At 36.9% G+C, this 12523-nt stretch overlaps 1 protein-coding gene across 2 annotated transcripts in view; it reads right to left on the bottom strand.

The window, feature by feature from the left end:
• INO80 (INO80 complex ATPase subunit) overlaps positions 1–12523 on the bottom strand; it is a 137565-nt gene that overhangs the window by 69436 nt on the left and 55606 nt on the right. For both annotated transcript variants that reach the window (XM_058738153.1, XM_058738154.1), the window contains exons 15-19: positions 6961–7020; positions 6394–6536; positions 4558–4642; positions 3442–3559; positions 2424–2509 (exon numbers count right to left, since the gene is read on the bottom strand). In XM_058738153.1, the coding sequence (XP_058594136.1) occupies positions 2424–2509; positions 3442–3559; positions 4558–4642; positions 6394–6536; positions 6961–7020 (492 nt within the window). The remainder of the gene's footprint in view (positions 1–2423; positions 2510–3441; positions 3560–4557; positions 4643–6393; positions 6537–6960; positions 7021–12523) is intronic.

Below are 12523 nucleotides of genomic sequence, written 5' to 3'. Positions count from 1 at the left end.
ATCATATCTAATCTTCCTGCCTACAGTCTTTACTGGTTCTAAGAAACTTTCCATACGAATCTTGTAAGGTAATTCCAACTGCTGGATATCCTTCAATGTACATTACTGCCTATATGAAAATATTAAAAATTCTCCAGTGGCCACTAGGCAGAGAAGGTCTCCCATACTCTTAACCCTCCTGTCCCAGTCTCATCACCATGTCTTCCTATATACCTTAGCAACACTGCTCTGAATAATGTCTGCTAAACATGCTGCATATTTGAATGTTGTTCTACCTCTGTTCACATTGCTCCTGTGGCCTAGCACCCTCCTTCTCACCATATTTTCCTAGTAAATGCCAATTCATTATTTCAGACCTAGCTCACATGTCATCTGTACTCTGATGCCTTCTCTAACTTTCCCTAACAGAACTACTCCCTTATCTGTGTTCCCATTATACTTCACATAGACAATCACTGTTCCTCTTAAGACATAATATTACTTAGTTATGTATTCATCTCCCCTGGAAATCTGAATGGAACCTGGAGACTACATCTTTATGTACCAGTGGCTAGCAGGCACTAAGAGTTTAATAAAAGAATATAATATCTAAAAACAGATTAGAAACAATACTGATATTTAAGAAATTTTGAGAAAAACACTATTCACAGTGGTTAAGAACCATACTACATCTTCTGATCACCTCCCCACTCACCACCAAATAACAGAAACTATGACACTGCTATAAGTTTTTTAGGCCTTTTCTGATACATAAAAGGATTCACTGTTTTAAAAAGTATTTTCCTTCCATAAGGTATACCTGTGCAACACTGCTATTTAGTTAAAATCAGCCAGTTTCACAAAACAAACATCAAGAATTATTAAAAATAAATAAAACAAAGGTACAAAGATACACTTGTCTTTAAAAGTGTACATCCCCAGGCACCTGGGTGGCTCAGCTGCTTAAGCATCCGATTCTTGATTTCAGCTCAGGTCATAATCTCACGGTTCGTGAGTTCAAGCCACACACTGGGCTCTGCACTAACGGTGAAAAGCCTGCTTAGGATTCTCTTTCTCTCCCTTGCTTGCACTCTCTCAAAATAAGTAAATAAACTTAAAATAATAATAATAATAAAGGTGTACACCCCCCACAAAATCTTCCAAAGAGCATTACTAATTTCAAAATAATCCAAACTTCTGGCAATGACAGAGAATCACCTGATGTTATCAAGAACCTTGGAAGATGCCTTGTAGATAAAGAGTAGAATTATGAGAATAGGTGGAATCTATAAAAGATGGGGAAAAACTCTGATGGACTGGAAACTGGGAGAAGAAAACAAAGGAGAATATGGGAAGAATTCACAGGAGATTAAACACACACACACACACACACACACACACACACACACCCCAGAAGTCTGGTAAGGATTCAAAAAAAGATATAAACCAAAATAAGGGTTTTTTTAATTTAATATTTAATTTTTTAAGTAATCTCTACACCCAACGTGGGGCTCAAACTCACAACCGCAAGATCAAGAGTCGCATGCTCCACTGACTAAACCGTAAGCCAGCCAGGTGCCCCAGTAAATCAAAACTGTTAGCTTAGTATGAGAAAAAATGTTACAACCTGAAGCACATGAAACTTCTAAATCTCTCAGGTTGCAGAAATACAGGAGACCACAGAACATGTTAGACAACAACACAATGATGCAATTAGCAAAATCCTGTATGTGGAAAATTCTACAGGATAAGTTACTCAGTTCAATAAAGGAAAAAAGTAGGGAGGGATTAAAAGTTACTTAAGACACCTATCACCCAAATGCTATGCGTGGGCCTTGCTTGGATTCTTATTCCAAAAATCTTTAATTCTTTACCAGAGAAAGTGGGAGGCAGGGAGCAGTAGATGTTGGAGGGAGAAGGAGGGAGAGAAACACATACACAAAGACAAATGGGGATATCTGAGGAATGACTGGATATGTGATACTATAATGGAATAATTATCTTTTTCAGCAAAGGTGATAATATATGGTTATGTTTTTTAAAAAGACTAATTTTTTGGACACACATATGAAAATATTTGAAACGAAATAAAAGACATGGGGGACTTGTTTCAGAATAATCTAGATAGGTGGGAATGGCAATGAGTTGATCATTGTTGAAGCTGTATGGTGGTTACAGAAGTTCATTATACTATTTTTTCTACTTTTGTAATGCTTCAAATTCACCACGATAAAAGATGAAACAAAAAGAAGAAAAAGTTATTACCTGCTTTGGCTGTGGGACTCATTTTAAGTATTCCTTGATCCATTCAAGTGTAAAGGTCTTCTCTTAATCAAATTAATTACCTTCAACTAAACATTTACCAAGGAATTTTTTTTTTTTGGTCCGGAACTCTAAGGTGGTTGCCTGTCAAAGCTTAAACTAATGAAGTCTTCTTTTCTTACCTTGTCAGACAATTCATTTTCCACATCTTTCTTGATTCTCCTCAGCATAAATGGCTTCAAGATCATGTGTAAGCGAGAGAGCTGATCTGAAATGGCAGGAGGCCACCAGACAAATACATTATATGGATTTAACAGAAACAAAAGAAATACCGCAATCATCTCTCACTAAACTGTTCCTACACCTTTTAGCTTAAAGAAACTCTGAAAGGAGACTGAGACTTAATCTTTTCCCTAAGTGGGAAACCTAGGAGTCTGAATTTTCACAGCATCTGCCTATAGTCATTGGGGAAATGCATTTTTCTACCATTTACTCAGACCAACAAGGAATACTTTATTTTTACTAGAATTCACCTTGAGAGTGTTTTAGGATCATTTCATCAGTAACAGAGTTCTCGTATAGGTCAAATGGAAGCTATCTGGGACTCCTAGTGTTTCCCCAAAATGACTTTTTCAAAGCATGTCAGCAAATTATCAAGTAGTAGTGTAAGAGATTACTTTAGGACTTCTCTATACTTGGTAGATTTCAGTTCATATCTATGTAATAAACACCTCATAACTCTCTTAAAAGGTATTATTCGACAAGGTTAAAAGTATCGATAGATAAGGTTTAAAATGTTAACAGTAGAAACAAATCCTAACATAGAAAATAACAAAAATGACGCCTCTGTTTTTATTACAGGATAAAAGCCTTACCCCATTTCATAAAGAATATAATTCCGATATGAATTTTTCAGAATCTATATGGAAACTGAGGATTCTGTAAGCCAAAATGTGGTATTTTATGAACTCTGCCTGTTCTACCTTGATTAAATAGTCAATAGGACAGCAGCCTCACCTGTATAAGTCCTTTTGGCTCTTTTAAACATGAACAAAGCACATAATTAACTTATAAGAGAAAAAACTTTTCCCCAGATTCTTCTATGAATACTGAAAGAAAAATTCTTTGCATAGAAAAAAACATTCAATTATGTGGTTGCCTACACTGATAGAAAGAAAGAAAGTTCATAAAAGCACTCACTCTCATCAATGGCAGATTTGTTTTCGGCGTGGCTCTCAATGTCCTTGGAAAACCACTCATTAAATTCCTCATGTGAATCAAATAATGTTGGCATAATGAAATGTAGCAGGGCCCAGAGCTGGAAACAAAAGAAAAGTGAAATTAACTGTAGGACAACAAAATGACGGTGAAGATGTAATGAGGGTTTGGACAGAGTGAAATCTGCAGGTGTGTGTGTGTGTGTGTGTGTGTGTGTGTGTGTGTGTGTCTAGGTGCAGGTGTTAAGTGTGAGTCAGTGGGCAAGAAAGAAGGCATATGTATGCACATGCCTCATCAATCAACCCTAATTCTATAGGATGCTATAGCAAAATGAGATTTTTCAATTAATTTCACACTAAAAGTCTAAAAGTACAAGTACTGCTCAGATCTTGTAGTGGGAAAGTTTTAAATAGTCTCATGTATTTAAAAAATCCACTTCACAACTGAACACAATCTGAGGTAGCATAACTTGCTTAAAATAACTCTTAATCAGGGGTCAGTAAATAATGGCCTATGGTTCCAAGGCTGTGCCAACCACATTTTTTTCCTGCCAACTATTTTTATAAATAGTTTTAATGGGACATAGCCATACCTATTCATTTCTGTATCATCCATGGCTGTTTTCACATTATAATGGCAATGTTAAGTAGCTGCAACAGCAACTATATGGCCTGTAAAGTTTAAAATATTTACTATCTGGCTCTTTACAAAAAGTTTTCTAACCCCTGTACTAGATAATCAATATACCTTTTCTAAATAAGGAATTTTAGTGCCTCTCAGTGCCAAAGAATATTAGCTTTTCAAATATTCTATCATAAAAACATCTCTACATTAGATGGGCTACATTCCTAATATGTTCATTATTTATTCCATAATTACAGAAGAATAAATTATCTGCCTCTGCCAGAGAATTAGAAAATAGGAATGATGCCAAAAAAACCCCACTTAGAGCAAGCAACAAATTCTTCCTTTTATGTGGGGATTATAATTTGTACAGAGCAGTAACACTCCAGGTGGGCATGGAAAAGAATTCTATTCTGTGCTTAGAACCATTCTGTTTATTGCAGAAATAAAACTGAAGCTTCTACTAATGCCTACCTCTGCCATGGTGTTCTGAATTGGGGTCCCAGTTAGCAAAAGCCGATTCCGACACTGGAACTGCAGGAGGATCTTCCAACGAACACTGTCCAATAAAGTGAATTACAAATCCCAAGTGAGCGGTAAATCTTTCTTCACCCTACAGAGACCCTGTATTTCTAAAACTGCTTTCCAAAAAATTAGTGAACATCCAGAATAATCAAGCACTCAACCTTAGACAATACTATAAAATATTATTCAACAAAACTGAGGACAGGAAATAACTCCTGAATACTGAAAACATGGTATTAGGGTTTAGGAAAAATAGCCCTCAAATAGGCAGGGTAGGATCCTTTCTGGCTTGACAAAGTGCTCTACTATCTTTGGTCAGTTTGCTGACACAAGCCATTTACTTATAAGGTACTCATCTATAGTAAAAAGCTTTATAATTACTAATCTGTGCACTTACAGTGTCAGTTTAGAGAGATCAATGGAGAAAGGGGAAAGGTGTGAGAAGAAAATGCAAAATGAGTCTACCACTCCTGGCTGTAAGCACATCCTACTTCAAAAGAGTATAATATGAAGTAATGCCCATGAGAGAATGGAAAGTACCATCCTGTCAGTTAACATGGATTTCTAAGAAAGCCTTATGGGCTCACCAAGAGTTAGTAAGAATGCATGAAATGCAACATGTAATACCGCTTTAAAGTCAAGCACTGACTATTCAGTTTTTGACGTTGAAGGTATTAGAGTATTTTTTTTTATTATTTAAATAAAATTTTTAATGTTTATTTTTTTTTTGGGGGGGGGGGAAGCAGGGGAGGGGCAGAGAGAGAGAGACACAGAATCTGAAGCAGGCTCCAGGCTGTGAGCTGTCAGCACAGAGCCCAACGCAGGGCTCGAACTCACGAGCTGTAAGATTATGACCTGATGCTTAGCAAACTGAGAAACCCAGGTACCCCTACAATGTTTTAAACACGTAACTTCCAAGAAAAAGATTCTTGTGGCTCTAATAACCATCCAGGGACTAGGACAACCTGCATAAAACATACAGAACCTACAGTCTACAAAATAAAATATTCTACTTCCTACTAAGACCTCCTGTCTAAAATAATCCCTGAATCAAAGGGCAGACAAGACTTCTCCCAAAAAAAGTTCCTTTGAAGAGGCACCTGGGTGGCTCAGTCAGTTAAGTGTCCAACTTCAGCTCAGGTAATGATCTCACGGTTCATGGGTTTGAGCCCCTCAATGGGCTCTGTGCTGATAGTGCAAAGCCTGCTTGGGATTCTTTCTCTCTTATTCTCTCTCTGCCCCTCCCTAACTCATGCTTTCCTTCTCTCTCAAAATAAATTAATAAACTTAAAAAAAAAAGTTCCGGGGGCACCTGGGTGGCTCAGTCGGTTAAGCGGCCGACTTCGGCTCAGGTCATGATCTCGCGGTCCGTGAGTTCGAGCCCCACGTCGGGCTCTGTGCTGACAGCTCAGAACCTGGAGCCTGTTTCAGATTCTGTGTCTCCCTCTCTCTGACCCTCCCCCATTCATGCTTTGTCTCTCTCTGTCTCAAAAATAAATAAACGTTAAAAAAAAAAAAAGTTCCTTAAGAACAAAGACTTAAGATATAGTAATTATTAAATAGAGAAATAGAAGAGAAATCGTTGTATTCTAAACATTAATATTTGCATCCCATGAAAAATGCCTTCTGGTCAGATACATGGCTTATGCAGAGACCATATCATGCCATGTTCTGAAACCTCTCTGTCCTTTATTCATCTGTTCGTGTGTATATATGTCTCTACCACATATCTATACATTTGTACGGCCTCAGTCTATAGAATTTGGTTTCTATTAATCATGTTACCTGGAACTACTCTTGAGTGCTTGAGCCTCATCCAATACCATGTACTGCCACTTGACCCGCTGGAAATACTTTACATCCTGCACCACCAGCTGGTAGCTAGTAATTACCACATGGAAGGGGGCATCCTGAGTGTAGAGGGTCTTCTGTAAATATAAGAAGGGAAGAATGAAAATAGATACCTAATAATTCATAAAATAATGAGAAATGGACACTAATTTTTAAGATTAAAAAGTTCAAAACAGTCCCAAAGATGTGCTTCTCCTACATGGTAGATGTGCAGTAAATGAAACCATAACTTTTTTAAGTACTCACCTTAATTACAGATCATGTTAAAATTAGTCTTCAGCTTACTAAAGAGTTCTTACTTAATCCTAGACTGCAAGTCCAGCTAATGGTCTATATAATGGGAAAAGTGTTGTAGAAGATAAAAAAGTACACTGGCTTAGTGCCTAGAAATATAGGTAAGATTTTACACACAGGAAATTCTTCAGATCAATTGCAGGAACAATTGCATATGTATGTATATACGGGCGCATGTATGTATATATATAATAAGCTGAAAGTTACCTGACTCCAGAACCTCCTGATAACTTTTCTATCATGAGGATTTCCCCAGTATGGTAGCACCTGGAAAAAGGACCATTATACAGATTATTTCCTACTTATAATCTTAAAAGTATCGGCACAAATGTTAATTCAGAATGTTTTTATTTTTTTTTTATTTTTACTTTTTAAAGTTTATTAAGTTTTCTCTACACCAAATGTTGAGCTCAAACTCACGACTCTAAGATCAAGAGTCTTATATTCTTCTGAATGAGCCAGCCGGGTGCTCCCAGATGATTTAAAAAGAACCTAAAGCAGATATCACCTCACGCCAGTCAGAGTGGCCAAAATGAACAAATCAGGAGACTATAGATGCTGGAGAGGATGTGGAGAAATGGGAACCCTCTTGCACTGTTGGTGGGAATGCAAATTGGTGCAGCCACTCTGGAAAACAGTGTGGAGGTTCCTCAAAAAATTAAAAATAGACCTACCCTATGACCCAGCAGTAGCACTGCTAGGAATTTACCCAAGGGATACAGGAGTACTGAGGCATAGGGGCACTTGTACCCCAATGTTTATAGCAGCACTCTCAACAATAGCCAAATTATGGAAAGAGCCTACATGTCCATCAACTGATGAATGGATAAAAAAATTGTGGTTTATATACACAATGGAGTACTACGTGGCAATGAGAAAGAATGAAATCTGGCCCTTTGTAGCAACGTGGATGGAACTGGAGAGTGTTATGCTAAGTGAAATAAGCCATACAGAGAAGACAGATACCATATGTTTTCACTCTTATGTGGATCCTGAGAAACTTTAACAGAAACCCATGGCGGAGGGGAAGGAAAAAAAAAAAAAAAAAGAGGTTAGAGTGGGAGAGAGCCAAAGCATAAGAGACTCTTAAAAACTGAGAACAAACTAAGGGTTGATAGGGGGTGGGAGGAAGGGAAGGGTGGGTGATGGGTATTGAGGAGGGCACCTTTTGGGATGAGCATTGGGTGTTGTATGGAAACCAATTTGACAATAAACTTCATATATTGAAAAATAAAAAAAAATTAAAAAAAAACTGAGAACAAACTGAGGGTTGATGGGGGTTGGGAGGGAGGGGAGAGTGGGTGATGGGTATTGAGGAGGGCACCTTTTGGGATAAGCATTGGGTGTTGTATGGAAACCAATTTGACAATAAATTTCATATATTGAAATAATAATAATAAATAAAAATAAAAAGAACCTAAAGAATGAATATAGGAGTTCCTCTTCTGTCACTGCCACTAGCCCTCTTCCTACAGACTGAATTAAAACACACATACAAAACATTGGTTTGAAGGCATGAGAAAGCTACCGAGGCAGTGGAGAATTATGGAGTCAAGATCCAGGAAACAAAGTCCAGAGAGGAAAGCCTAACATGTGGTACATGTCCCTCCAAAAGGTGCTGATCATTTCCAAAAGTTCCAGTTGTGAAGCTAAGAAATTAAACAGAATATTGTTTTAAGAGATACAATGCCTACAGAACAAAAACTGTAGTTTAAGGAAGAAGGATTCTGATAACCACCCACCTCCCTGGTCTTAAGATAAGAATCACAGGATACATACCCATGGGTAGTAAAAGTCAATTAAATATAGACTTGCCTTAACAAGGACTGAATCCCAGCTATGAATCATCTCAATTCCTGACTAGCTTAAGGGGGGACTTTTGGATTATTAGTGCCCCCCCCCCCAATTACTAGTGGCAAAACAAACAAAACAAACACAAAATGCCCAACCTCAAACACCTATAAATCCACAATCTGGAAGAAGAAAACAGAGCCCACAATGACCTCTACAATCATTCCTATATAATGTCTGGTATACAGTAAAAACATAAACAAACAAAATGTACAAAATATACCCAGGTATATAGAAAGATTAGACAATATGACTGAAAACCAGTATGAGAAACACATACAAGAAATAAACACAGAGGAGATCCTGACAATGAAATATCAAAAGAACACTTTTTAAAAAGATGCTAATTTGTTCCTGGAATTAAAAGATAAGCTAGAGAATTTCAGGGGTGTATTAAAAATTATAAATACCAAAGAGAATTTCCCCAACTGGAAAATACAGTAACTAACACTAAGAATTCAATTATGGGTTTAATAACAGATTAGATGCATCTAAGAGAGAATCAGTGAAATAGATGATATAGGTCAGAAGGAAATATTTAGACGAAAGCATGGAGAAAGAAAAGAATGGGAAATTCACTTTTTCTGTTGTATCTCTAGGTATAATTTCCTTTCAAAGTGCTTCTTGGACCTGTAGCTTGATGTTTATTGTTGTTTTGAAAACTTTCAGCCACAACGAAGTAAAAATATACAGGAAGAAATGAAGATCAACGAAAACACTGAATACGTGAGTAATATAAATAAATCTAAATAAATTTAAAATGTATAGATGATAATAAAATGCTTGGTGGGGTTGAAAGATAAAATATTTACAATAGCACGTAAGTCTAGAGAAGGGGAAAGTAGTTAAAGTATACTAAAGCCCTTTTACTATCTGGAAAGCAGTAACAGTATTAATTTATACTACTTTTTAAAAAATCGGGGCACCTGGGTGGCTCAGTTGGTTAAGCATCCGACTTGGGCTCAGGTCATTATCTCCCAGTTCGTGGGTTGAAGCCCCACGTCGGGCTCTGTGCTGACAGCTCAGAGCCTGGAGCCTGCTTCTGTGTCTCCCTCCTTCTCTGCACCTCCCCTGCTCATGCTCTGTCTCTCTCAGCAATAAATAAATGTTAAAAAAAAATTTTTTTTAAATCAAGGATACATGTTCCTTGATTCCTGGGTATCTACTAAAAAATAAAATGAATATATAATTAGTATATTCCAAAAAGAAATTAGTAATTCCAAAAAGGAATGAGAAGAGTAGTAAAATACAATCAATCCAAAGGACACAAGAAAGAAGAAAAAAGAAAGTTGTAGAAGAAGAAAGAAAACAGTAGGAAGATTTAAACTCCATGTGTCAGTAACTACATTAAAAGCATAAATGCTCCGGGGCGCCTGGGTGGCTCGGTTGGTTAAGCGTCCGACTTCAGCTCGGGTCATGATCTCACAGTTTGTGGGTTCGAGCCCCGCGTCAGGCTCTGTGCTGACCGCTCAGAGCCTGGAGCCTGTTTCAGATTCTGTGTCTCCCTCTCTCTGACTCTCCCCTGTTCATGCTCTGTCTCTCTCTGTCTCAAAAAAATAAATAAACGTTAAAAAAAAAAAAAAAGCATAAATGCTCCAAATAAAGGCAGGAAAAAAAACCTTAAACGGAAACAAAATGGTTAAATGAAAAAGCGATACCATATACAAACCAGAAGAAAGCTGATCTATTTAATACCAGAAAGAGCAGATTTAAGGCAAAAAGTCTTAACAAGAGAGATTTCATAATAATAAAAGGTTCAATTCACCAGTAAGACAAAGTAACTGTAAACTTGTATACAACTCACAGTCTCAAAGTAAAGAAGCAAAATAAACAGAAATGAAAAAATCCTTAATTGTGGCAAATTTTAACATACTTCTTTCAGTCAGTAATTGAAGAGGCAGACCAAAAAATCAGTAAAGATACAGAAGAACTTAAAAAACCTAACCTAACCAACACACACAGAACGCTGCACTCAACAACTGCACAATACTTATTATTTTCAGATATAGGACATTATTATAAACACTGACCATATGGTGGGAAAGGAAAGTTCAAAAGATTTCAATGGATCAAAATCACACAAAGCCTAATTTCTTATCACAGTGGGTTTAAACTGTAAATTAGTAACAAAAAGATATCTAGTAACAAAAAGATTCCTCTGTTTGGAAATTAAGAACCACACTTAAAAAAAAATTTTTTTTTTAATTTTTACTTTTGAGAAAGATAGAGACGGAGTGCGAGAAGGGGCAGGGGCAGATAGAGAGGGAGACAGAATCTGAAGCATGCTCCAAGCTCTGAGCTGTCAGCATAGATCCTGATGCACAACTCAAACTCACAAACCACGAGATCATGACCTGAGTCGGATGCTTAACCAACTCAGCCGCCCAGGCACCCCAGGAACTACTTTTAATTAAGCCATGAATCAAACAAAACTTGCAACATAAGCTAGAAATTATATTGAATTAAAGATTAATGAAAATGTGACACATCAAAACTTTGGATAGCTACAGTCATGCACAAGAAGATATTAATACCCTTAAGGACACTTACTGGAAAAAGCTAAAAATCAAGCATCTAAGCTCCACTTAAGATGTTAGAAAAAGAAAAAAGTTCACAAAAAAGCAGACAAAAGTAATTTTTAAAAAAAGCAGAGATGAATGAAATAGAAACACACAAAATAGCCACTTTCAGGAATGAAAATGGTACATTATAGAAAAAACAGGGGCGCCTGGGTGGCGCAGTCGGTTAAGCGTCCGACTTCAGCCAGGTCACGATCTCGTGGTCCGTGAGTTCGAGCCCCGCGTCAGGCTCTGGGCTGATGGCTCAGAGCCTGGAGCCTGTTTCCGATTCTGTGTCTCCCTCTCTCTCTGCCCCTCCCCCGTTCATGCTATGTCTCTCTCTGTCCCAAAAATAAATAAAAAACGTTGAAAAAAAAAATTTAAAAAAAAAAAGAAAAAACATAAATCATATTTCATGGGGAGAAAAAGAGGAAGCCTATGGTCATACTAGAATCTTAAAACAAGTGTTGCTCAGATACCTGTCACATAAAATAAATATTCAGATGCTATCATCATACGCCTAAGTATCTTTTGAATGTAAACTAACTATAAACTTGAGTACAGTCTACATTTAACTATGTTCTGCAGGGAGGTGGACACATTTCTGGACAACCTAAAGGAGCAATGGAAATTGAAGCAATGAATCAATATAGAAGAGACCATCAAACCTTTTCTGTAAGCAAATAACAACTATATGTGTTTAAATTTCATATCCCATTTGTTATGAAATATTCTTTTTAAATCAACAGTTTAAAAACAGAAAAGCTATTTTTAGCTCGTAAGCTGAACAAAAACAACAAAATAACAGGTACCAGATTTCTCAATAAAATACAGAATGCGTTAGCAATTCCACTCCTAGATATATACCAAAAGAACTGAAAACAGGACAGGTGTTCAAATAAGAACCCGTAGATGAATGTTCCTAACAGTATTATTAACAACAGCCAAAGGTGGACACAATCCAAACATCCATTGAGAGATGAATGGATAAACAAAATATAGTTTGTCTAGATAATTAAATACTATTCAGTCATAAAAAGGAATGACACGCTGACATGTGCTATAACATGGATGAACTTTGAAAATATTATGCTAAGTGAAAAGAAGCCAGATTTAAAAAACAAAACAAAACAAAACTAAAACCACCTACTATATGATTCCAGTTACATGAAATATCCAGAATAAGCAAATACAGAGACAGAAAGTGAATTTGCGGTAGCCAGTGGTTGGAAGGAAAGGGGAATAGGGAGTGACTGCTTAACGGGGAAGAGGTTTCTGTTTGGGATAATGAAAAAATTCTGCAATCAGACAGCATCCATCATTGCACCACACACCATAAATGTACTTATTACTACTAAACT

This window comes from Neofelis nebulosa, chromosome 7 (genome assembly GCF_028018385.1).
Source record: "Neofelis nebulosa isolate mNeoNeb1 chromosome 7, mNeoNeb1.pri, whole genome shotgun sequence".
NCBI classification, from domain to species: domain Eukaryota; kingdom Metazoa; phylum Chordata; class Mammalia; order Carnivora; family Felidae; genus Neofelis; species Neofelis nebulosa.
Note: the sequence above shows the minus strand (reverse complement) of the source record. Positions and strands in the feature narration are given on the sequence as shown.